This window comes from Microtus pennsylvanicus, chromosome 7 (assembly GCF_037038515.1).
Source record: "Microtus pennsylvanicus isolate mMicPen1 chromosome 7, mMicPen1.hap1, whole genome shotgun sequence".
In the NCBI taxonomy this organism is placed as follows: Eukaryota; Metazoa; Chordata; class Mammalia; order Rodentia; family Cricetidae; genus Microtus; species Microtus pennsylvanicus.
In genome coordinates, this window is record NC_134585.1 from 102,436,408 (window position 1) to 102,463,420 (window position 27,013).

Consider the following 27,013-nt stretch of genomic DNA (forward strand, 5'->3'; position numbering starts at 1 on the left):
TCATTTACACAATGGAGTACTACGTAGCAGAAAAAAAAACGACATCTCAAAATTTGCAGCCAAATGGATAGAGCTAGAAAACATCATATTTAAGTAACCCAAAGACAATTATCATATGTAGTCACTCATAAGTGGTTTTTAAACATAAAGCAAAGAAATCCAGTCTACAAATCACAATCACAGAGAACCTAGACAACAATGAGGACCCTAAGAGGACATACATAGATCTAATCTACATAGGAAGTAGAAAAAGACAAGATCTTCTGAGTTAATATGGAGCATGGGGGCCAAGGGCAAGGGTTGAAGGGGAGTGCAAAGGCAGGGAGGGGAGAAGAGAAAAATGTAGAGCTCAATAAAAGTCAACAAAAAAAGAAACGAAAATATTCAGGTTCTAACGGAGCCAGCACTAAAATGTTTCAGTAACTAGGTAAGAAGTCATGTCTACCATTAGGAGTGCACAAAAACTGTTATCTTGTTCATCTATGACAGAAAGTTCTAACAAACACAAAACAATGTAATAGTGAGCTATTAATAGGCACAACTTCCACTCTTCACCTCTTAGCATGTTGTTTATGAAAGGGCTTGGTTGGAAAGAAACTGGGTTTGATTCTAAAATCAGGGAGCTAGTATCAGCGCATCTTTTCTCAAAGGACAGACTACCCAGCATCTTGTCTCTTCAAGAATTATAACTTCAGTAAACTTATAATAATCCTTATAATAACACTCAATTCGTCACAGAACGTATGAATGAGCAACTGAATGAGAGTTATGAAAAATGAGTGCATGATCATTCCCTTAGTTTATTAGCTCAAGGAGAACTGATTTCTATATCTGCAGACACACACACGTGGAATTTTGCAGAGCCTGTCTTCTATGATGCCACTAGTACAATTTTCTCTGAAAACAAATTGTGCACTCCTATGACATATAGATGACGAGTGAAAATTATAGTATTCAATATAGCATACGGTGTTTGCAATTATTGGAAAGAAAAATACTTTTGTGGAAATAAGAGAAGCTGAAAGGATCAAATATAGTAGACTTTTAATTCAGTCTTTGAATATTTGTTTCAAAATCTGAAGAGTATTTGAAAACCTCGTTTACACTAATCTTGCTTCAAAGGGCTGTTTTCAAGCAGTTCATGCTGTCTTATTTTCTCATGTGATAAAACTAAGAAAGTAATATTTATACTGAGAGCCACGTCCAAAGATCCTAATAAGTGGCTTGTTACCAGATTACTTTAAAGGCACAAACCTTCACAAATTACATGTCTTTTTCCTGCTATGCAGAGGAGAGAACTGAGCCTCAAAGACTTAGTTAAGGGTAATCTCAGGACCTGTGTAAATCTCAAGCCTGTTTTTCCTCCCCCATTCTTGCTGTAATAACCCACAGATGAAAACTACAAAAGAAAACTTAAAACGTACTTAAAAGAGTCTGAAATTATTGCAGGCCAGCTAATGGACTCCTGCTGTTTATATTTACTTTAATTAAACTCAATTTACCTTTCAGGATATCAATTACTCTGAAAGAGAATGTGACTGAAAACCACAGCATATTATCTGCTTATTTTATTTGATATTCTTGCTCACAGTTGAGCAAATCTTCAGAGAAGACATGAACAGAACGAAGAAGGCTGAAATTCCATGATAACTGGGCATCAATAAACAATGCCCCGGATGAGACATGGCTTCCCTTTTTTCACAGTGATGACTACCACAGGACATCGACAAGCACACAAAACTTATGCCTTTCCAATTAGAAATGAATGTGTTAAGAGCACCCTCCTGTTACTAGAGTCAACGCGAAGGCTCTACCGTTAAAGTACAACAAATTTCTCCGCAGGGACAGGAGGCAATATCACCATTCGATCCCTGACTCACAGCTTAAAAAAAAAACTTTCAATGTAAACTACTTTTCTAAAAAGGAATGTCTTTTTTAATTTTGTTAAGGATGAAATTCAGCTTTTAAAGAGTCTACTTTTTTCTTTTATCTCTTTCTTTGAAACTGAACAGAATAGTAAATGAAATCATGGTGAAATTCTGCCTATTTCAAGCATATTCTGTCATATCTAACTCACTCAGTACAGTATCCTCTATTCAGCAAATTTTTCTAGTGTATACCATAGGTTTATTAAACAGGAACACGGGATACAAGAGCCTAGTCGTCACTACAGAGGCCAGTTACAGGGCTTCCATGCTTCTCCCATCTATGTGCACTCCACTGCTTGACTGAACTTCCTAAATTCCATGGTTCAAGCAACTCTGCTGCCTAAATTCTTTCGATGAACCCCACTGACTTCCAGATGGCATCCACATTCCACATTCCTTGCATAGGAAATCTTGATGATCTGCTCATACCCAATTTTCCTCCTAGTTCCAACCCTCACCCCCACCACAGAACATGTCTATTCTGAAGTTTCAGTGACCCGAAATACCACCACAGTCAGTGCTGTGGAAATACTAGCTGAGACTTTATAAAATAAAAGATACCCAAAGCTTCTGTCTACTTTTGAGCTTTAGACAATCCTTACGGACTATCTGAAACAATTAACAGCACTTTGCCTGAGTAGGAAGAGAAGCAAACCAAGATGGTAACTGTAAAAGGCATTGTCTCTCTCCTGAATTGCAGTCTGGGGTGTTCATTCTCATGGGGCACCACTCACACTCACTTGCCTATGCTTTGATTTGCACTCCCTAATTAGAAGATAATAGATGAAAAAAAAGATGAAAAAAATTTAAAAAAAGATAATAGATGAGTACACAGAGATGTGCCTCACATTCCCATACGCTCACATACATGAGTGTGTACACAACATATAAAGACACACAAAACAGAAATACTATAAAAAAATGGGTTTTCTGCATTTCTGAATTCCATTAGCTTCTTGGACATTTCCATCAATTCAGCAGTTTGGTCCTAGACTTTTGACCCTGTCTTTCTGTTCCCTGCAGCACCATATGGATCATCTATCTAACATCTCTCAATATTTTGATTGTGTTGTTTCTTGGGTATGTCTTCCCCAAGCTTCTCTATATGTTCTATATACTGTGTGTTACAGTGCTGGAAATTCTGACTGCTTCTGAGTTTCACCTATGTCATTTAGTATCTATGCAGTGTGTACACCCGGAAATAAACCACCCTCTCTGTGCAGAGTTTCAAAACAAATAAAATGGCAATAATAAAAATCTTGACCTCAAAGACCTTCCTTCATGCCAGGTGAATTTCTTACCACACCTTGGAGAACTGGCTTGGAACACTTCTAATGACGCAACACTGCCTTCCTACATGGACTTTTATATAGTGCCTGATATAAATACTGCTTTACATTTTTAAATCATAGGAGACTTTGTTAGACTTGAGAATTGTATACAACTTAAACTTAGGATCCACCTGTGAAGTCTGGGAAACAGTTACACTCATTCATTTATCTGTTACCCTTAGCTCATTTTATATGCTAAGTTATCTATGGCTCCACGGAAGTTAATACAGATCATAAAAATCAAAGTATCTGCAACTTGCAACTTTTTGCTTTCTCTCTCTCTCTCTCTCTCTCTCTCTCTCTCTCTCTCTCTCTCTCTCTCTCTCTCTTCCTCTCTCTCTCCTCAATTTGGGATTGGATTTAGGGTCTCACATATTCCAAGCACTCAACTAACCTACAACCCCATTTCTTGTTTTATTTTCCTAAACAAAACCTTACTAATTTGAGTAGGCTGCCTTTGAAATCACTTTATTTTCCAGAATGACCCTTGATTTTACACTCCTGCTTTTGCCTACTGAATACCTGGTATTACGGGCCTAAACCACCAGGCCAGACTAAAACATCATTCTTCTAGACCTTAGACACACCAAAAATAAATTTTGTTTTTCTCTAATGAATCCAATATACAGTGTAATGAAATCTGGTAAATTCAGATCTAGTAAACTTCTTCATCTAACCCTACAACACAGAATCATTCCAGAAATCTTACTCGTTCCTGTAGGTTATGTGAGCCTATTGCAGTGCCTCATGCTCACTTGGGTAACACACTCATTTGTATTTTATCTCATTGTAACTATATATTGTATGCATTCAGACATGGATTACGTTGCAGAATCATTTCCTGATGTACACCACCTAATCTTTCCTCTCCTTCCTTGACCCCCACACCCAAAATCAGTAAAATTTAATAAGTAAAAAGAATTTTAGAAAATTATAATTCTAATGATTATGAGATATATTATTGAACCAAGAAAGAACATGGCCATATATTATAATTTACTGACTACCAAGATTCTGACAGTTTTCAAAACTCATAAGACTCTTTAACAAGAGTTATCTGACAATTATATAGGTAATTAGTAACTCAATTTCTGCAGCTGAAACTCTTCAAGTTCTTACTCAAGCTCAGAAGCTATGATCTTTCTGGATGCACACATCTGTGCGTTAATGTGCATACCTGTGCTTACAGCTCTGTGTGTGTGTGTGTGTGTGTGTGTGTGAGAGAGAGAGAGAGAGAGAGAGAGAGAGAGAGAGAGAGAGAGAGAGAGAGTATTATATAGATTAACATGGGATGACTCTTTATAGCACTCTCTTTACGTCTGCAGACAAGGTCTATCTCTAAACCCTGAGCTCACTGATTCAGAGCTGGACTGCCTGGGAGTTGAGCTCCTAGGATCCACCGTTCTTTCCACACCATTACCAAGTGCAGAAGTTAAAATGCACGCCAACACACAGCATGTACATGGGTGCTGAAGATCTGAACTAAGGTTCTTCATGTTGTATCACAAGTACTCTCTTCACCAAGCAATTTCGACCATCCCAGCTATTAAATGACTGTAAGCTACTTAAAGCCTTCCCAAATTGCTTTATTTGGATAACCTCATTTTTAAGAATGCAACATGATAATGAATTTTACTTCCAAAGAAAAGAAGCTGAAATGTAAATACTCATCAAAAATAACTTCTATAACATTTTTTTGAAAATTTCAAACTTTCTGAATGTTTAGCACAACTACATTAACTACAATCCATGTTTCCCTAAGCTACAATTAAGCTGATTGCTGTCATCTACATTTACTGATTACATTAAGAAATACTTTTTGCAGTACAGTAGAATAATAAATGGATTTTTATCTCTAAATAGTGACCACACATCCTACAAAAATTTATGCCTTTGTTTGCCTCCCAGAACTTGGAAGTAGAACTCTACTGCAGCAGACACCACGCTAGATATAGGACTTGAAAGAATTAACCTGGAATTGACCTGAAAGCCTCCTCCAAGAGGGTCTGTACTCACAGTATTCAAGGGTGGTAGGCAAGCTGCAAGCTGCTTGGGGAAGAAACAATTAGCAACATTACCTAAGTGTGAAGCCTATGCCCACAATGATGAGCAGCCCAGCAAAACTTCCTTTAGTGAAACAGCGGTATGTATTTTACCTTGGGGGTGACCAATAGGTGAGTAATGAGACTGAATGCCCACTCCATAAGAGGGGATCCTTATCTTAAAGCTGACTAGCTATCCATGTCTGGGGAGGTCGTAGACCCACAGATGAGTGTAGACTTCACACCTCATCAAAGAAGCTTCTGTTTGCAGGAAATGGAACACATATGTGAATCTACAACTTCCGAACTAGGAAACCTGAGTGAGGTAACCCACACTCAAAAAGGCATATACTACATGTTTTATTTTGCATATAAATGTTATCTTTTAATTTTTACATAGTTTTTACATAAAGGGGAAACTGGACTAGGAGGATAAAATGGGAAGTGGGGTGGGGGAACAGAGTAATGGAGAGAATATGCGGAGGGACAGCAGTAAGGGCCATTTGGAAACCTACTACTGTAGAGGCTTTCTAAGTTGAATGTGCATATATGAAAAGAATTTAAATGGAGTCACCATAAAATGGAGGATAGAAAGTCACAACTACACGTCTTATGGCACCAAGTAAAACCTCCAGTGCCAGGAATGGATTACCTCTTGTTGAATAATTATTCAGAAATGTTTCATAAACCACCTCCGCAAACATCACAGGATATTGCCAAGGCTACTGGATATTCTCCATAACCTGATGCTATAGCCCTATTACTAAAGAAAACACTTATGTCATAGGACATGGAAAAGTCATGCTGGTGCCTGACTAGAAACTTCACTCCTATTGAGAGGAGTTAATGGGGCTAGAAGGTACTTTTTAAGAATATTACCAGAGAAGGCCAGTAATGATTAATATCACCCGGGCACAAACTCTGCAATTAATATCAGCAACCTGCATGCAGGTTATACTGGTACACTTGTAACACAAATGTTATGAAAGTAACTAACCACTTTTTGATAAGATGTAATGTCCCCTCTATGAGATGCCATCCATATCAAATGCAGCTAAAGTGGACAAGAACCTGAGATTAGATAGGTCTTTCATCTTGGTGAAAACATAGGGACCCACAACTGGATACGTGCAGAGAACAAAAGAGTTTGGCACACTTAGCGCAAAATGAAATGACTTTGTCAAATCCCTCTCCTCATGACTCAGTTATCTAAAAAGATGGGAAGATTTAAGAGCCATAGGTGATGAATGACTTCAAGGAAACAGTATCTTTGGGACACACAGTACTAACATACATATGAACTCAGAGATTGCAGCCACATACATAAGGTTCAAACCAAACAAAATGCCAGTACTGAGAAAAGGAAATGAACACAAAGTCTTAGCACTAACCAAGAAGCTATTTGCAATTGATACCTGCTGGGATGGGGGAAATCAGTTTTCTTCATGGAGTGTCACTAAGTGTATCAATCACTCTCAAGAGTAGTTGGCTAACATGAAACAGACTGCGTGTGTGTGTGTGTGTGTGTCTATGTGTGTGTGTGTGTGTGTGTGTGTACTATTTATTTTGGTATTTTTGGTCTTACTGATATTCTTTACTTATTAAATTATGTTTTGATTCTTGTTTGTTTCTTTGTTGCTATTTCTGCATTCCTAGGTTTCTTGAGAAAAAAAAAACAGAGTTAGAGGGGGAATATTAAGTTGCATGAGTAGGGAGATGAGAACGTAGGAGAAACGAGGGAAAGGGAAATTATATGATTAAAATACATTGTTTGAAATGACATTAATAAACTTTAAAAGGGGGGAACATCCACCACTGACCAAAATGCCAAAAACAGCTTGGGTTCCCAACCTGAGTGGATGAGTCTAGGACAAAGCTCCCACACCTAGAGCTCAAACAACATTATAGCAGAGGGGGCAGAGAGATTGTCAGAGCTGGAGTACCAGGCTGTTGGACGAGAATTGTGTTTTTGTACAGAGAAGGAAGCTTCTCACCCAAAATCTCAAAAATACAGTCACCTAAATACAACCTGCACAACAAAACCGTTAACATTATACAAGGGGAGGCTTAGACAAGTCCTTACCCTGAGATGTAGAACTACAGATATTAATTCCTGCTGAGAGAAGAAGAAAACCTTTTCCAGAGATAAGCCCTAGATGTGCTATCCATCCCTAATACATGTGTGTAATAATTTTATATTTTTATATAATATTTGTATGCCTCTTTAAATATATATTATACATATAAACAAAAGGAGGTCATGAATATTAGCAGCACTTAAACAGATATAGGAGTTGGGATGAGACAAGGGAGGGAGGAAATGCACAAATATAGTACTCACGTATAAAATTTTCTACAGAAAATTAAATTTAAATTATAAAGGCAAAGAAGAACAAAAGTATGCCTTGCTATTTATACAGCACTCGTTTTTTGTTTGTTTATTTTGCTTTTTTCTTTAGAGGGGTTAGCTTGCTTTTTTTTGGTTTTAGGTTTGGCTTTATTGCAATTGATTAGTTAACACAGTAATAAGTATGGGACCTACAGTTTCTTTCTTTTTTATTTATTTATTTATTTGTTTGTTTATTTTTTGGTTTATCGAGACAGGGTTTCTCTGTGGCTTTGGAGCCTGTCCTGGAACTAGCTCTTGTAGATCAGGCTGGTCTCGAACTCACAGAGATCCACCTGCCTCTGCCTCCCAAGTGCTGGGATTAAAGGCGTGCGCCACTATCACCCTGCTTCTTTTTTATTTTTTGTAACTCCCCTCTCACATAGTAAGTACAAACTACAGTTTTCCTTTCTGCCCCTCTCCCCAGTCTCTCCCTGCAATTTTCCCTCTCCTCTAGATTCCCCACATCTCCACTAAAAAAAGAGCAATTCTCTCAGCACCACCAACCAAACAAGACCATTGCAATCAGACCAGGCACATACCATCACATCAAGGATGAAAAAGACAACTCAGTGTGAAGAAAAGGGTACCACAAGAAAGCATAAGAGTCATAGACAGCCCCCACTAACACTTTAAGGAATCCTGTAAGAACAGCAAGATACTCAGCCATAACATATATGCAAAGGACTTAGGTCAGACCTACATTAGAGCCCTACAGTCCCCCTAATCTCTACAAGACCCTATGAGTACTGGTCAGTTGATTCTGTGGGTTGTGTTCTCATGATGTCCCTGACCCCTTTGGGAACCTGTACTTTCATATTCATCTTGACCCCCACACACAACACAAAATAAAGGTAAAATACTGTAGTGACATTTCATTTGTATTTTAAAGTTTTCCTGAAGATTAGAAAAGTAAAACAGTCAACCACTGGCTCTTACCTGAGGAGTCCGAAAATTTTAAACCTGCCTCCAAAAAAAAAAAAAAAAAAAAAAAAAAAAAAACAAAAAAAAAAACCCTCAGAATGATACTCATATTGAAAGCTGACTCCTCCCATTTTATAATCCTCTCTAGTTATAGATAAAGGGTGTGCACCATACCACCTGGTTTCTACGGCAAGACAGTGTGACTACTGGGATTAAAGGTGTCTGTCATTGATGGCTGGTTTGCCAGGCCGGCCACTGTGGCTGTGACTTTTCTGATCCTCAGGCAAGCTTTATTTATTAAAATACAAATGAAATTCCACTACAAAATACTAATAATATTAGCATGTCTTCTTTTGATTGCATATAAATTGGCAGAAGCATGACTTAAGTGTTATAACACTAACTAGCTGCTCATGCTTGCAATCCCAACACCAAAGAAGCTGAGACAGAAAGACTCACATTCGATGAGAGTCTAAATTATGTAATGAATTCTGGTCACTTGGTTACAGAGTGAGATCTTTTCTCCAAAAGAGGAGAGGGCTGGAGAGATGCTCAGAGGTTAAGAGCACCTGGTGCTCTTGAGGAGAGCAAGGTTTGGCTACCAGTGCCCATATGAATGCTTGCAATATTCTATTACTACAGTTTCTGTTGTTCTCACTTCCAATATCAACTTGAAGAGCTTGACAAGACCATTTATTCCTTTTGCTGATCTGTTTGTGTGTTGAGTGTCAGCTAAAATGGGCAGTTTATAAGCAATAGTATATTGTCATATGCATTTAGAAACCATCACAATTTCTCAGTTTCTATGAATTACTCTTAGGCATGGAAATGGGTTAACAATATCACTTGAAATTCAGGTTCCCACAAACAGTTCTATAATCAAGTTAAATATATCGCCATCAATATTACTATGCTTGTATATTTACTTTCACACACAATTAATACAAATAAAATAAATGTCAGATCTCAAGGCTAAAGATTTTAATAATCATTTTGGAAAAATACGAGTGCATGATATTCAAACAATAAAGAACACCAAGTTGAGAATGTCAGGCACAAAAATAATTAGGTTAGTTACCTGGAGTTTTCTAAATTTTATAATTAATTTCATTATTTTAAAAATATAATCCTGTTTTGACAAAATTTTAGGAAAATAGAAACCAAATAATCAAATAAACATGACATATTGCAATTTTTTAAAAATTGTTTTTCATTTATTTCACAACAAATTTTATAATTGAAATGCCAAGAAAAATTACATCATGATATATCCAGAAGTAAAACTATTATTTAAAAAAAAAACAAGAGCATTTATATGTTGGAGTGCTACCCAGCAGTAAAAACAAGGATATCTGCATGCAAATGGATAGAACTAGGAAACACCAACCTGAGTGAGGTAACCCAGACCCAAAAAGATGAGTATGGTATGTGCTCACTCATAAGTGGATACTAGCTATAAACAAAGGACATTGAGCCTATAGTTCATGATCCTAGAGAAGCTAAGGAATAAGGTAAACCCGAAGAAAAACATACATAGATACACTTGGAAAGTCGAAATAGACAAGATTGCCTGACAAAATTGGGAGCATGGGAGTGGGGGGAGAACGGAGGGTGGAAGGAGAAGAGGGGAGAGGGGGAAGGGGAACTTGAAGGAACAGGATAGTCTAGATGGAGGAAAGACAGAAATTAGAGCAAAAAAAGAGATATCTTACCTGTGGGAGCCATTATGGGGTTAGCAAGAAACCTGTCTCTAGAGAAATTCCCAGGGATCCACAAGCATGACCCCAGCTAAGACCCTACGCAATAGAGAGGGTGTCCAACTGTCCTTGCCCTGTAGTCAGACTGATGAATATCTTAAATATCACCATAGAACCTCCATCCAGCAACCGATGGAAACAGAGGCATAGACCTGCATCAGAGCATTAAAGTCCATTTAAAGAGAGAGAGGAGTGAGAATATGAGCAAAGAGGTCAAGACCATGATGAGGACACCCACTGAAACTAGACAGGGAAGAAACTCCAGCTAGACAGGGAAGGAACAAGCATAGGTCCAAACTAGTCCCTCTGAATGTGGTTGACAGTTGCATGACTGGAGCAGACTGGGGGCCACTGGCAGTGGCACCGGGATTTATCCAAAACGCTTGTACTGGCCTCTTTTGGACCCATTCTCTTTGAATGGATACCTTGCTCAGCCTAGATTTAGAAGGGAGGTCTTTGGACCTTCCTCAAAACAGTGTGCCTTACCCTTTCTGTGGCGTGGATGAGGGATAGGATGGAGGAGAAGGTGGAAGGAATGGGAGGAGAGGAAGGAGTGGGAACTTGGATTGGTATGTATAATGAAAAAAGATAGTCTGTTTTCTTTTTGAAAAAATAAAAATAATAAAAAAGACAAAAGAAAAATAAAAGGGAATCACATCAAAATGAAATATATCTATACATTATTTATTCTTTATCGTTATTTATTATTCTCATTATAGCTTCTAAGGGTGAAGAAAAGTGCATAAAACTCAAACTCTTGAGTTTACTCCTGATCAAGAATATTTTCTGTGAACAGAAGCAGTGTGTTTTGTATCCTCGACAGTACTTAACCTGCTTTCAAATTCTTTGACTAGGAATATTTGGAGTTAGCTGACATTACAGCTAAAAATCAAAATATAAAATATTGCAATTTTAATGCAGTACAAGCTCTCCAAACACATTCATAGATGCCCATTGTATCCATCAATACATTTATAGATGTCATGGTACCCATCAAATCGGAAAAGCTGAACTTTCATTTGAGATTTGGCTGTTTACAGCAACTGTGTGAAAATTCACAAAGCTTAATTCTTAACAACAATGGGACCTCATGGCTGTGTGACACCTAGATTGTGTGAACACTCGAAAACACAAATAATTTATGACAACATTTATAGGTCAAAATTATCAGTGCTACATTTTCTGTAAAAGAAAATAACTTCTGTCTTTAAGCATTAGTACTTCATTTGTTAGATGTGACAGGCTTCAGGTTCATAGTAGGAAAATGAGTAAGTAAGAAAAGGCTTCATGAAAGCTTGCAGTAGCATGAATTGTGACATCAAATAGAAAGACTATCCAGCGAGTAAATGACATTAGAGCAAATTCTGAAAAGTCAGAGAAAGTGCCCTGTCCTGATTGCTTTTGATTAATTGGATTAGAAGCAAAGGGAATGAGTACAGAGAACCTAAAGAAAGAAACAACTCCGAACAGTGGAAAACTGAGAAGAAACAAAGCCTCCTCATGAGAGAATAGGAAAGCCTTGGGGAGGGGGGGTGTCAAAGATATAGGAATGATGTGTATGTCTTATGAGATCTCCATGGAAACTTAATTTTATTGCAAATGATCAGAAAGACTAGTGGAAGGTTAACTGGAGACAAGCGATAGGATTCCAAATTTTTATTACTATTGTTTCTCCCCACCGGAAGTTTAAATTTCACAAAACTAAGATGAAATTAAGATTGCTCATTTTCAACTAATTTTATCAAACTACTACGACTTTGGTTTATAAAATCCTTGTGTGCACTGAAGCCTAGCCATATGGTCTTAAAGAACCATTTGCAAGCCTGCAAGTGTGAGAAGGTGAAATCTGGTGGTGGAAGATGAATCACTGGGTCAGATTCTGAACATCTGGGAGGACAACATGAACAGCAGTAAGTGATGGGCTCATGTGGTCCATGAGAGGAAGGGATCAAACTCAAAGCAGATTCTGAGAGTTTGTTTGTGCTTGAACATCGCAACTCACTACATTGCTACAACCTGACACGGAGAAAACTGTAAAGGAACAGGGTTAGGAAGAGAGTAAATTTAGTTTAGAGAATAGGAACTTTGAACTAGCTTAAAGGCACTGCAAATAGATGAATAGACAATCAGGATTACAAACCTGTAATTAAGGAAAGAAATATAGGCTGGAAAAAACTTTAGGAGTTGGGAGTCTACCATATTAGTCAAAGTCATATTAGTTAATAATATGATTATTTTAAACAATATAATTTTGTCTGCAGAAAATAACTGAAACTTAGCAAATGCTTATACTAATTATTTCTTTCTTTAAGTCAAAGTTATTTTAAAGGTACAATGTCTCAGAAGTTCTTTTAAAAATCACATTGCCTATTTCTTCTCCAGAAGATGCTATAATTTGAATGATTGGAAGGAAAATCATACAAAATTTAGAAATTTGCGTTGTTTACTTGTCTTACAATGGGGTTTTATAAAGGGGTAGGCACATTTGTTTCAAGTATTCACTTCTAAGATAGGATTATTGATTCATATGTTTACAGGCCCATTGTGAGCACAATTGTACATAAAGTTTGATTTCAAGATAGACTATTACAGTTGAGAACCCTGGGTGGCTTTTTAGTAGTCTGGCTACTCTACAGAAAGCAATGTGGCACCATATTGTGAATGTCTGAGGACCCATGGTGCCAACCAACTGGGCTCCTCTCCCATGTGCTGATACCCAGTATAAACTGGCCCTGCAAAATTAAAATACAAGGCTTCTTTTTAGACACATGCTTCTGTGCTGCACAGAAAAATGTATTTGTAAGACTGTGTGCCCTCTACACTCTTTCTCAGCCCTGTCTCACATTATATCCCATTTCATCTTCTCTGCCCACACTGCCTTCTTCCTGTGCTTTCTTTTAAGTTCTTTGTAGTGTCAGTAGCTTTTCTGCCTCGGGCTTTCATGTCACTTCTCAGGATAAATTCACTGGGTTATTCAGTGTTCAATTGTTATCTCTCGGGTGACTTTTTTTGTTTTTTTCTGTGTTTCGATGTCGTATTTCGTACATCTATGGGCATGGACTTCATACCATCTACTGTGACTATGCTACACTTTTGCTCCTGTGAATATCGGTTAATTACTGCCTTCCAAAACAGACCACACTGAATCATTTTCTCAGTCACTGGCCTGAGCATATTTCAAGCAAGGAAACTGCACTTGCTATACTTGTGATCAAATGAGTCTCCCAGCACTCGGGAGGCAGAGGCAGGCAGATCTCTGTGAGTTCAAGACCAGCCTGGTCTACAAGAGCTAGTTCCAGGACAGGCTCCAAAGCCACAGAGAAACCCTGTCTCGAAAAAACAAAAAAACAAACAAACAAATGAGTCAGAAAGAGCACAGTCTAGCAAAGTAGACAACGGTGATTTCACATGGGATTGTTAAGAGAATAAATTGTTAAAGTGTATTTAGATTTCCACTATCACTCTCATAGTTACACACGTACCCTATGGTAACACATCCTGGCATACTGCCTTCCACTATAGCTGTCTGCACCTTGTGGTTATACATAGAAATGGAAAATCCTTTAATTCTTGAAACTGTTGAGTAGTAGACTAAATTCTCAACCATCTCATACCATAATATTTTGCATGAATTGAAAGAAATGTATGGTAAAGACGTGAAATCCCCACTTGAGAGTGAATAACTGTCATAAAATTGTCAGTAGATGCTGATTTTAAAACTAATGCACTATTACCTAGCTTACCAAAGACTTCAGTGCTGAAAAAAAAGGAACATTCATTGACATTTAATGCATTCTATGCACTAGAAAACAGGATTAGGAGGTGCTTTCTTGTTGTTATCAATTAATCAGATCAATTCAAATTTCTGAGCCACTGTGCTCTGCCAATGGTATATCACAGAAATGGTTTGCACCTTGCAATAATTACATTCCTTCTGACTTCTACTTTCTTGTTATACAAACTGAATAGATTCTTGTTAGATAATTCGCTTTTTTTCTAGCACAAGCAATTTTAGGTTGGGTTGTACATAAAACAATGTGTAGAACATTGTAAACCACTATTGTTTAAACTTCATTAGAAATATATTCAAAACACGCCTGCAGGTTAGGATTGAGAATGACTGGTTCCAAACGGAAATCATCAACCTATTCTTTTTACGTTAGTAAACTCCCTTTCTTTATTTTTGCTGGTTGCTTTATTCAACTGTTCAACAACTGTTTCACTGGACAACTATTGTATTCCAGATAAGGACAAGTGGCAGTCATTTCTAAAATAGATTTTTAAATGTGCATCATGCTTGCAGTGCAGCATGAAATTATTCCGCAGTCAGCATTTAAGCTTGGGTTAGGTAGCGTGCACTCTTGTATGTCGTGCACTTTAATCCACCCTCCTCTTCACACTGAGTGAGGTCTTTCTAAAGGAGACAAGGGTCGAGCATCTATAGCAATTTACATACATAAACATACAAACCACATCTGAGTTTTCAGATTATTTTCAGAATTTTGAATTGTAACCAACACCTTCACTTTATTCAACAACCCTTCCCCAAATATCATTTTTCTGACCCTATTTCAGGACTTACTGCTTTTAGTGTAACTGATACGTAAAACAGATAGCAATACAAGATTATATATATATGGGTTTCTTCCAAAAACTATTTAACTAACGATCTATCAGTCTTTAATGCTTGAATCTTTAGATGTGTCTTTCTTGAATATGACAGTTCACAGTAGAGTAATAAGTATAATATATAAAGTATTTTATAAACCAAAGAAAGATTTGTTTTATTAAAGTGATTGCATAGAGGTAAACCGATGTTTCTAATTGCTAGTTTAAAAAAAGCAATTAATCCCTAATAATACATAAAACAGATAACGGGAATATTTTCAACAAATGTTTTGATATACTGGTCCTTTTTATTGAAGCTCCTTTTCTTAAACTCTAGGAGAAAAATGATCTATGACACCATCAGAGCAAAAACATCACTTAAGGTGTTCAAACCAGCTACAGACACCAAGACAATAGAATTGATTGGTAACTGAAGATACCTTTGAAGAGAGAGTGGGAAATACTTTTAAAAACAAAACACTAGAAAGAAGCTCTGACTTACTTGTTATTATAGAATGAGTATAGGAAAGAAAAGGGAGTCCATGTGAATGATAAAGTACACATGTGTAGCTCATAGAACTGAATTCAATCCTTAGAACACACATAATAAAGCAACACATGATGACATGTGCTTGTAATCCTGCAGGGGAGGGAGGGTGGAGACAGTTGGATCCCTGGAGTTCCTGGTCAGCCTAGGCTACTTGAAAAGGGACATTAGGGAGGGAAATAGGGATTGGGGTGGATGGAGTGTTAGGAATAATAGTTTAGGATGTTCCTCTATGCACATATAGACACAAAAGAAGAAAGGAAAGCTAAACATTGTTGTGCATACCTATAATTGCAGCACTTGTTAAACAAAGCCAGGTAGAGCTCTGTGAGTTGGAAGACAGTCTGGTTTACATAGTGAGCTTCAAGTCAGTAAGGAATACATAATACGACCCTTTCTCCAATAGAAGGAGAGGAGAAAGAAGGAAAGGAAGGAAAGAAGGTATTATAAATGGTATCTATTAGATTCATGATCTGATTGTTTATTCAACTAACAAAGACACTTAGCAATTGTTACTTCTTCTAATAAGAACCTATAGCAATAAGTTTTCCTTTCCTTCCTTCCTTCCTTCCTTCCTTCCTTCCTTCCTTCCTTTCTTCCTTCCTTTCTTCCTTCCTTCCTTCCTTATCATTGCTGACACCATTGCACAAGGTCTTCAAACTTCCATTTTATTTATCTAAATTAACTAAATTTTTATCTTGTTCCGGTCTTCTGGATGGTGGAAGATGACAACTACAAAGCAGATTGTTAATACTAAACATTCTATCTGTGAACACGGTAAGAAAACAGGAATGCAAATAAACTATATCAGATGTTATCCACCCAGGAACTTCCGGAAGAAAACTGACATATGAGGAACTTCAAAATAATGATAATGATTTGTTTTTATTAGTCCTCTGTCTTTTGCTACATTTTTCATATTGATTACATTCAAAGGGTCTTGTTACTAATCTTGGTAGACATTTGTACACTGAAGGTAATAAGCCAGTACACAACCATCAACTCTTAGAACTTGGTGCTTATTGCTATAGGTTCTTATTTGAAGAAGTAAAAATTGCTAAGTATCATTGTTAGTTGAATAAACAATCAGATCATGAATCTAATAGATACCATTTATTAAATTAGTAAGGTCAAAAAATACTAAACAGCTTTGAGTTACAACCTCTTCAGGTGTCCCAACACCTTTGTGACTTAGGTCCCCCAAGAATATGAGTAGTAGGTTTTCGTTAAACTTAAATGTAGCTGAGAAGCAACTTAAATTGCAAGAGCGTCCTTTAGCAAGAGCCCTGTTTAGTTCCCTTTAGAGACATTCAGGGCATTCACACAGTTGACATTTTGTGCGCTGTAGTAAACTGCAAGATTTGCTTATTAATTTTAGACTTCAGTTCACTGTAATCATAAGATAGTATATCCAGCTAGGACTCTGATACAAGACTGCCTGACGCTTGAGTCCACAATTTCCTACATGATGTCAGACAAGATAATTATTTTCTTTTTTAAAGTTCCCTCACAGATAAACTGGGTCTTTTATGTCAGTTTGTTCCTAGGGAAATGATAACAATAAAGAAATATTGTACACAAAGTATACACAGCACAGCCTGGTATATAACAAGCAAGTATTCAGTGTTAATCCTAACTATTACATTTGCCAGAAAATACAAGGAGAAATTTTATGGGACTATTATATTTGAGTTACTTGAGAAATAAAATATAATTTGAGATGAGCAAGAAGAAAACAAATGATTTAGAGAAACAGATCCAAAATAGAGAGAATAAAGACAAGAGTCATACCATGACACAAATGTGGGGTCAAAGAAGGTGGGCTGGAAGGATGAGGAACGATTTATTATAGGCTGGACAACATACAGTGGTACTCTATACCACACTAAGTCACTCTGACAGTAACTTTAGTGCTCAATGAAAATAAAGCACCATCAACATTTCAAAGGAATTTTGACAGAAACCACTAGGTTGTGTCCACCTGTTAGACTCCAATCTAAGGAGAAATGGCCAATACCCCTTCAATTGCTTGCCCACAGAATGAAAGACCACCAAGTATGAAAATGTAGTAGAGTCCCTGTTAGCCTTGTCAAAGACTGCAACTGCCACTCTTTCTGACAGTCATCTTTTCAGGAAGTTATATGTGAGATCACAGTGAGGAAGCTAAGCCAACCAGTGCGTGCCATCCAGGATTCATTCCCAGAAACCCGGATGTCAGTTTACCAGGGAGACAGAGGAAGGAAGTGTCTACTGATATTCTCTGAGCTCAGGTTCTGTGAATAGGGACCTTCATTTGCTGAACAGTCCTGGGCCTTTCAAGAGCAATTAAATTTGGTTAAAATAAGAAAGAAATGCTTTTTAGGAAGAAAAAGAGAGAGAGAGAGAGGTTTGAGAGGACTGCAAAAGTTGATTGTGCCGGAGCACTTTTCCACAGGTTTGTTTTAGTTCTCATTTGTCACGTTGTATTTAAGCTGGTCTCTTACTCTGAAATCCGATAACCTTTCTTTTCTCTGAGTTCTTTCTGCTAAACTAATAGCACTGTCTCTAATTCCACACGCAGCAAGCAAAGAGTTTGCTTTTCCAGATAACAGAAGGGCTGGTGATCAGCCAACGTCTAAAGAACCATTAGCCAAGTCAGTCGTAGGCCAGAGACTGCAACTGATCGATAGATATTACTCTCTAAATCACTTGGAAATTGTCTTTTCATCTTTTCTACGAGCTAGCATTATTCATGATGTCCTGACAACTGAAAGTTAGAGGAGAATTTTAACAAGAAACTTCTTACCTGGGCACATCAATCGTTTCATAGCTCTCAAAGGAGAAATGAATGTGCTAGACACATTCAAATAGCATAGACATCGTTTAAAATTAACTTAAAAGCCATGAAGTTTTTAATTAAATTGCAAGAAAAACTAGAAGAGTCTCATCTAGACAGTATACAGAGAGTAACCCTGAAATCTGCACTTAAATTGACTGAAGTAAGAGAATTTAAGGAAGGTGGTGACGTTTATAATGTCTCTGTACCCCTGCCTTCTTCACTAGGAAATAAAATTGCTAGGGTTTGAAAAATAAGGAGAGACAGGAAAGGAGGGAGGCAGGAAGGAGGGAGAGAGGGAGGGAGGGAGGAGGGAGGAAAGTAGGGAGGAAGGAGGGAGGGAGGAAGGGAGGGAGGGAGGGAGGGAGGAGGGAGGAAAGGAGGGAGGGAGGAGGGAGGGAGGGAGCGTGGGAGGGAGGGAGGGAAGAAGGGAAGAAGAAGGGATAGAAGAAGGAAGGAAGGAAGGAAGGAAGGAAGGAAGGAAGGAAGGAAGGAAGGAAGGAAGGAAGGAAGGAAGAGATCCCTCTCACTGCTTCAGCGCCTAGGTCACATTTCTGCAGTATTAAGTGAGAGACATGAAGGAATACAAGCAGAACTGCCGAGCATCCCTCAGCTTGCATTCCTAATGACTGCACCAATTGCTCTTAATTATGTCTCCATAGGTGAGTGGTGAAAGAAGGGCGTACTTGGATATAATAAACTCCTGCCTTTGAAGCACCTAAAAATAAATCATTCAAAATTATTTACAGGGATGGATAGAACTCATTATTTATAGTCCCCATATATGTATGCACTGTTGAACATTATTACAAGAACTCATAATAAATCCACAGAAGCAGCCTCAGGTCCCTATCAACATTGATTCCTGAAGAAGAAAAAAAAATGGGTCTTAATTCAATAGACATATTAGCTCCTGAAGATAGCATTTCTAGAAATGAATATTGCAATATAAAATGGAAAGTTTCTTCCCTTACTTCCTAGCACTCACGTATGTGACACTAGGGTCACATACAACAGACAACAAGGCCACCCATTCAGACTTCCTTAATTAGCTGCACACGTATTCCCAAGTTAAAGGCGATTTCTGTAGTTTCAAGTATTTTAGCATTTGGAAATAAAGCTTTAATTTGAATTTGAACTACTATATTCTCTCATTTTTTAAGAAAACCAACTATGTATTTAGAAAAAGGTTGTTAACATGTATGAAGTAAAACACAATGATTCCTACCTATGAATAAAAGCCTTATAATATCATATGATATCATACATATCATATGATAAGAATTGGTATGGCAAGAGCAAAATGGCATTTCCTCATTTGAAATATATTCACATACATAATGCATCTAATATGTGTGCGTGTACATAGATCTATACATGTAATTTCCTTGGGTTATTTAGAATTTTAAATTGTGCTTTATATTGCTATGACTTCTATTACTATTGTTGAACACTCTGTTTCCAACCAGCAATAAATGTGCATACTTTTTTAGGAGTTGTTCTTCCTACTCCAATCCAAATGATCTGATATCCACTTCACTGGTTGTATTAGTAATACACGTATGATCAAATGAGGAGACATCGCATTTCTCCAAAGTTAAAAAATTAAAATTTTAAAATGCTTGCTCTTTGATTTGATTTTCTTTAAATTATCATATAAGTACCTTCTTGCTAATAATAACTCTAGTGTATCACACAAACTTGCCCATTCCATCAAGTCTAAGATTTATGTTCATATTAATTGTATTTAATTATAGAACATCTTACACAGACAATCTTGTACTATATGTAATCTTTTATAAGAATTATTTAAATAACACCATTTTGTGCCTCAGTTTCCTCTTTACTAAAGTGAAAAATTAGATTCTAACTTTAGAATTCTCAAGAAAGAAATTTATCAGTGCACTTTTAACTCCTTTAAATAAATGGGCCTGTTAAACTACTCTTAAATTATTAAATCTCTTAAATGATAAACAAAATAAATGCTTAAGAAGTTAACATGAGTTAAAAATCTATCTCCAGAAAGTATTAGAAAGTAAATTCAACCCACCTAGTACAAAAATCAGTGGGGTTTTTTTGCTGTATTTTAAAGATAATTTTTAAAAAGTTGACCTTTTATTCTTTTATTATTGATTTATTCTAGTCATAAGTTCAAAAATTTAAACAGTAAGCAATGAAGCTGTCTTTGTTTAAATATTTTTCATTTGTCTACTTAATAAAATTGCCCCAAAGTGATGCAAATTACACATTATAATAATAAAACAAATAGCATTAGATGAAAGAGTCCTTGCTAACTAAATATGTGCCACTCCAACTAGTCCTTGATATATAACCCCTTTTATTTTATGAAAAGACACGATATTAATTATCCTACCAAATACTGCACTTATCAGTAAGAGCATAACTAATATTTTAACTTACTCTAATTAAATAACTAGAGAGACAAGCCTGAGCTCCCCACAGGTTGAATTAGCAGTCACTCTGGAAGCCAGTACCGTTTCACCTGCTGATCCCGGGCACTCAAAACAGCTCTTCTACAGTCCTCGCTACCCACTGCTGGCAGCCACTAAAATTCCTCTTTGAAAGTACCAGCAGTCTACAGAACACAATTGGCTTAACAGCTAAAGGCAGAAGGCCATTATAATTAATGGTCTTTTTTAAGTTCATCTAGATATTTACAGTTACAGTATCAGTAATAGCCAAATCTTCCTGAGACTATGATTTAAAACATACGATAAGATGTGATTTTAATATAGGCATAGCAGAGTCACTATAAATTTCAAAAAAACCTGTTTTTATAGTAATTTATTGACTAATTTTTGCACATAGAAAATCCCTGAAGTCCCAAGGTGAAACATAGCAAATATACCAAACATAAAACAAAAGCTAGTATCAAAGGCTATCCATTAACTAACAGTCTTATTGTATGAAATCATAATACAGATGTTGAAGACTTTCAAATTACTCTAGATTTTTAAAGCAAACTAATACGTGAAATCAATTTCATTAAACCATCCACTTCCAAAGAAAATCCACAAAATCTTCCTCATATATATTGCTTTAATGCTCCAGTTTTATATGAATCCCAGTTCATTTTAAATTATCTTCTGATTTAACAACTGAAGCATGCATGCACACCTCTGGAAAATTCGTTCGATCAGGATGATACTGGAATAAGATACCTCCATTTAGAAAGCGATGATAATAAATTCCACTCAGTCTTCAAGCTACAATTCTAAATGCTGGCTTTAGAACTCTCCCCTTCTGTGCTGACTGGGAATTTGAAGCCGGTGTTTCTTTTTTAAGCATTTATTTCCTATCATTTCTTTTTTGAATTTTAATAGGTTTAAAGAATGAACACCTACAAGATTGGATTAACAAATAAGTAACTTTCCACTGAGTAACACGAACTTACCAACTTCATAAAAATAAATACCCAAATCTTTCCATGTAACTATCTACTGGCTTACACTATTTTCAAAATATTTCATGAGAAAGAACATCTGATCCTATGCTTCACTCTTTCTCTCAATTCTTTAGCTTTATAAAATATGGAAACATTACTTTCTGCAATTGTAGTGGTGTGGTCCTGAAATATTTTCTAAAGATGTTTTTGTGATTTATAGTTAAGAGTGCAAATAGAAAATTATGGCCTAAAAGCCACAGAAATTTGACTGACTGGAAATCCCAGTATGGAAAAGAAAGGGAGATAATGCATTCAGGTAACCCATAATACTGGCAATCGCTGAACAATGTCTCAAATTCTGTGCTTTTACATAACTGGCACTGGTATATTCGTGCCTACACTTGTATATGACAAGCTGAGATGAAACAGCAATCTATTCTTCCTTCGGCAAGTGACATTTTTCAGTGTCACTAAAAATAGGCTTTTCTTTGCTGTGGCTGATGCTTGAATTTTGAATACTAAAGGAAACCAGCAGAGGGCAGAACTGCTGACCAACCCAACAGGCGACAAAGTACCAAAGGGAAAATGCAAACTTTTTGAGGTCGTCTGCTTTCAAAGACGCTTAGGTTTATCCTCCAAGAAGTTGCAATGAATCAACGTAAATAAATCACTGCTGCAAAATTCGAACGGTGTTCCACTATGACTCTAGGGTCACCAGTGCTCAACACGGGCTGAATGAGACTCTGCCTGCTCCTGGGAAGCGTAAAGTCCACAAACATCAGAGCCAAGGTTAGGGCTGGGCCTCCTGAAGCACTAACTCTCTTTAGGGAGCTCTCAAGTCTGGTTAATAAGACCGATGGCCAGGCTCAGGTTTCTTCTAAACCTGCACGTCGAGAGTCCGGTTGGCATTTTTTGTGTTTCCCACTCCTCTCCTCCCTATAGCCCGGCTTCTCTCTGCACTCCTGACAAAGCTTGCTTTCTACTCTGAACGGCTCTGGCTGCCCAACTCCAAAGGCTTTCTCCTGCCAGCCGAGTCTACAGCACCTAAGGGACCGCCACAGCCAGATGCCTTTTAGGGAAAGGGCGGAGGCAAGGGAGGGAGGAGGCGGTGGGAGGAGTGAAGTCGCTCTCCCTCCTCCGGTACTGACAGGGCTACAGTGGCTACACAGGTCTGGCCATTCAATATTTGGTAGTGCCACGTAGGAACTTTTCCTTACCTCCCTCCTCCCATCCCAGGCCCACTCTTCTTCCTCCCAGTCCCTCCAGTCTGCCCCCCACCCTATTTGTTTGAAGACTTTCATCGCCCTCCAGGACAGTTGCATGTTCAACCTGCAAGAAGAAGCTGTTTGTAGGAGGGCGAGAATGAGTGAAGGTGAGGGGTATCATGGAGAAGATGAGGGGGCTAAACATCGGGGAAAGTGCCCCCCACACGCTGTCCTGAACTCCACTTTATCATCTGTGAAGTGTTCCATTCAGAAGCATTTCAAAATGCCACACACACAGTGTTCTCAATCTTCTAAATTCATCCCCCTGCTTTCTCTTATATCCCTCAAAGTAAAAACAGCCCGTTTCTCACTTCCTCCCAGACAAAGAAGTTTATCACAGTTCACTTTATACCCTTTCTCTATATTTTCTCCTCAGTTCACCCTTCAAAAGATATCTCCATTAGAACCTGGAGAAACCCAAAGAGTTCTTCAAAGGGCCGAGTTCTGTGAGTAAAGACTGTTTTTGAAACAAAAGCTTTGTACCACTGCCTTCCCGTTCAAAGTAATATTTTTTTTTCTTTTTTGCAAAGTAAGTGGAAAGGGACGGAGGGCTTTCTCAGCCTGCTGTGTGCCTGACAGATCTTTTAATCCTGCCACCTAGCTCCTCTCTCATTACTGTCCCGCCTACATCCAACAGTCTCTCCAGTTTCCACTCCTAACCTGGTAGCAACTACAATCTGGATTTTATTTAAAAGAAGTGGGGCGAATACTAGGGGGAAGGGCACAAGAAGAATGCCGGGTGGCAATGTCCCACCTCCCCAAACTCTTTTTTTTCTCCTTACCTCCTCTGACCTCTCTGGCTTGGAAGAGGAAAGTCAAGGCGAGGGTTGAGATGGTGAGATCCCAGACCCATCGTTTCGTTTTCCACCTGGACCAGGGCTCCATCTCCTAGCCCCGTGCTCACAACTGTGAACCCACGAAATTGCCACTGCAGACCAACTTCGTCCCTTCCAAGGTGTTGCCTACGTTTGCTACACAGCCATCCGGAAGGGAGAGGGGGTAAAAAAAAAAATTAAAAAATAAAAAATAAATAAAAAGTCAAAGGGCTCTATTTTTTTTTTCAATTTGATGGTTTGCTTCCTTCCTGTCTCTCGCCCCCTCCTCTCCCTTTGTGGTGGCCCCGCAGACTGAGACCCTGAGATCTGTCCTACGCCTAGCCCTACCTTCAGACTGAGGGCGAATGAGAGGTTTCAAGAAAGGACCTGAAAGCACTGAGCACCCCTAAAGGCTTCATGCTGTCGGTGGGCCGGACAAGAGGCTCAGGCAGCCCCCTCCTCCGCCCACTCCCCCTCCCCGCTGTGTGCCCGCGAAACTGACAAGCAGACTGAAGGTCACACCCAATCACACGCTTCCCCGCAGCCCCAAGCCCGCCCAGTCTCTCGCCGGAGGATCCAGACTTATGCAGGCCCAACCCACCGGCCACCCCCTCCCCATCCCATCTTCGCTCTCCTCCTCCCCCTTCTTCCCTTCCCAAATCCCCAGGAAGAAATGGGAGGGAGTTAGGCGGGACCCGTGCTTGGCTACTGCCCTTTGGGAATGAAAGGAATTGCTGAGAAGCCACGGAGCACACGGGGCGTTCGAGGAGCTTCTGTATTCAATAAAGATACTCTACTTGCACCGGTCTGGGAGCCCCTTGTCCCTAGGAGGCGGGAGTGGGAGGACGGGAGAAGGCCCACGTTTCACTGGCCGCAGGGCTGGAGTCCTGGGCAGGCAGTTGTAACCTTATCCTCTGCAAAAACCTTCCTAGGGCAGGCATGGAATCAGTGGGCTCTACTCCGCCTGATCCCAAAGATATTTTTTAATTATTATTTACAGAAAAACTAAGGAAGGCCTGAAGGGGGGCGTGGATGGACCCTAAGATCTCAATCTCCATCTTGTAGGTAAATTCTAGTTGGCGAACTGGAAAGTGGAAGGCTTCTCAAATGCCCACAGCTGCTAAAGACTCACAGAGGGGCCAGACTCTTCACGAGCAGAGTTGAACTGTGAGGAAATGGGAGAGGGAGAAAGCATGGCAGCCCAAGCTAAAATATCAGTCATTTGCTTTTCCAGCAGATTTAAGCCCTGAACTTGGATGAAAGAGGCAAAGGAGGGAGTAGAGAAGGAAAGCTACCGGCAGAATTTTCCAACTGGCAGACCCCACAGTTTCTATACTGAGCCTGATCTTAGGGCCAAAAACAGAGAAAGCCTAAGGGACTTGTTTCTAAGAAAGCTCCTCTCCTCGGGGTAGCCCTCTTAATCCTAAATATTAAATTCCCTGCCCAGTTTTTCCCATATCTGAATTATTCCATCAACTTGACTGATCCTTTCTGTTTTTAATCCGTTTCTGAAATATTTCTTTCTAGCAGTGAGCGACAAGTCTAACAGTGGACTGAAGTAGGAAGATGGTACCAGCATGTATTAGACACTCGATAGAGATGTTTTGAATGGATACTTTCTTTCTTTCTTTTTTACTTATTTACTTACTTACTTTTTTTCTTTCTATTGATACAGATACTAGAAGCCAGGGCCTACTGTATTTAAGTCATATCAACGCTCAAGGGTCTTCAATTAAGTTTATCAACGTGCATGTTCATTCCTTTACTTACCTCTAATCTTTAAACTATGGGTTTTTTTTAAATGATCCGTTAAAATATGCCTAATTGGAGATACAAATGTTTTCATATGTTTTGATAATTGGTAAACTAGATAGAATTGATAAAAATCGGGAGTAGATTGTATTAAAGGCAACTAAAAATACTTCATTATCTATGCCTCTGCACCAAAGAACCATTCCCTAATCATGAAGTGTCTTTGAGATCACAGTTTGGAAGAGAGAGGGGAAAAAGAGAGAGACAGAGATAGAGACAGAGTCTTATTTATTTTAATGAGATCAGAAGAATCTTTGGGATGCCATTTATCAGAGAAACAGAGCCAACTAGTTCTTGAAATTATAACAATTGTTAACATATTTTACTAACATGATTTCCTAGCACACTGTTTTTGAGCATGGGATGTCTAGCTACAGATTAAGAACCTTGCATTGGTAAGTAATTCAGTAACTTTATTAGACCTCATCTTCTCAGATGGAAATTTTGTGTGTATTTGTGGTTTCCAAACTTTTAAAACTTGTCTTTTCTACCCAATTCTCTTTGCATGTAAAAGTCATTTTCTAAGTCTTCACTTAAACATAAAACAATGAAATGAGTACATTTGAGTTTAGGAATCCTTACCTGTGAGCTGACCAGTTAAAGAGATCCCAGCAACATGTCTAGTGCTCTAAACTGTTTTCCCCTCACTGTCTGGTACACTGAGAATTCCATAGCCTGGTGCTGTTCTAGGTGAGAATGATTCAGCCACTGCCTTCTGCTCGCATCTCAGACCTCACAGCTTGTAAAAGGGTTCTTTCAGGCAAAATATCTTTAGTGAATAGAGTTATTGCTGTCTTATGCATCTGTACCCTGCGGTCTGAATTCCTCTGGCCGTTGCCCAACTAAGCATAACCTAGGTCTGAATTTATGTCTCTTGAAGGAAACATTCTGGAGTCACAATGAGGTATAATTATGTCTAACGTCTCTAGCCTGTAGCTGACTGCCAGATGTTGAGTCTCCCAGAAACCTGTCCATGGACTTTCAGATGAACTCAATGAACGAGGATAAAAGCATCAAAGGGCAGAAACCAAAGAGAGCCATCCATCCAAGTGGCCTTCAGCTTCACGCTGGGGAACTTCCAGTAGAGCTATTTCCTGGGCAACCTTTCAGCCTGCCATTGTTAATTGTTTATACATAGACTCAAAATGTAATAAAATGTGACAGTTTCATTGGTGCACGTTCTTAGGTTTGAAGCATAGTTTGTAATATACTTCCATTTTGTCACATGAAAAACAATGTTAAAGGCATGTTGTCAACTTTGAAGAGTAAGTTTTGATGTGAAAGTCTCATAAAAACAATGTAAAATCAGATGAAGACTAATCCCTTTCTGTGTAGCAATACTTTAAATTAACCATTTCCATATTGCCATACAAGAGG

At 38.3% G+C, this 27,013-nt stretch overlaps 1 protein-coding gene across 3 annotated transcripts in view; it reads right to left on the reverse strand.

The window, feature by feature from the left end:
• Col11a1 (collagen type XI alpha 1 chain) overlaps positions 1-24,272 on the reverse strand; it is a 165,462-nt gene extending 141,190 nt beyond the window's left edge. For 2 of the 3 annotated variants that reach the window (XM_075981554.1, XM_075981552.1), the window contains exon 1: positions 23,792-24,272. In XM_075981554.1, coding sequence (XP_075837669.1) covers positions 23,792-23,894 — 103 coding nt within the window. In that variant the 5' untranslated portion in view covers positions 23,895-24,272. The remainder of the gene's footprint in view (positions 1-23,791) is intronic. The other variant, XM_075981553.1, reaches the window with a different exon arrangement.
• Between the last annotated feature and the right edge of the window lie 2,741 nt (positions 24,273-27,013).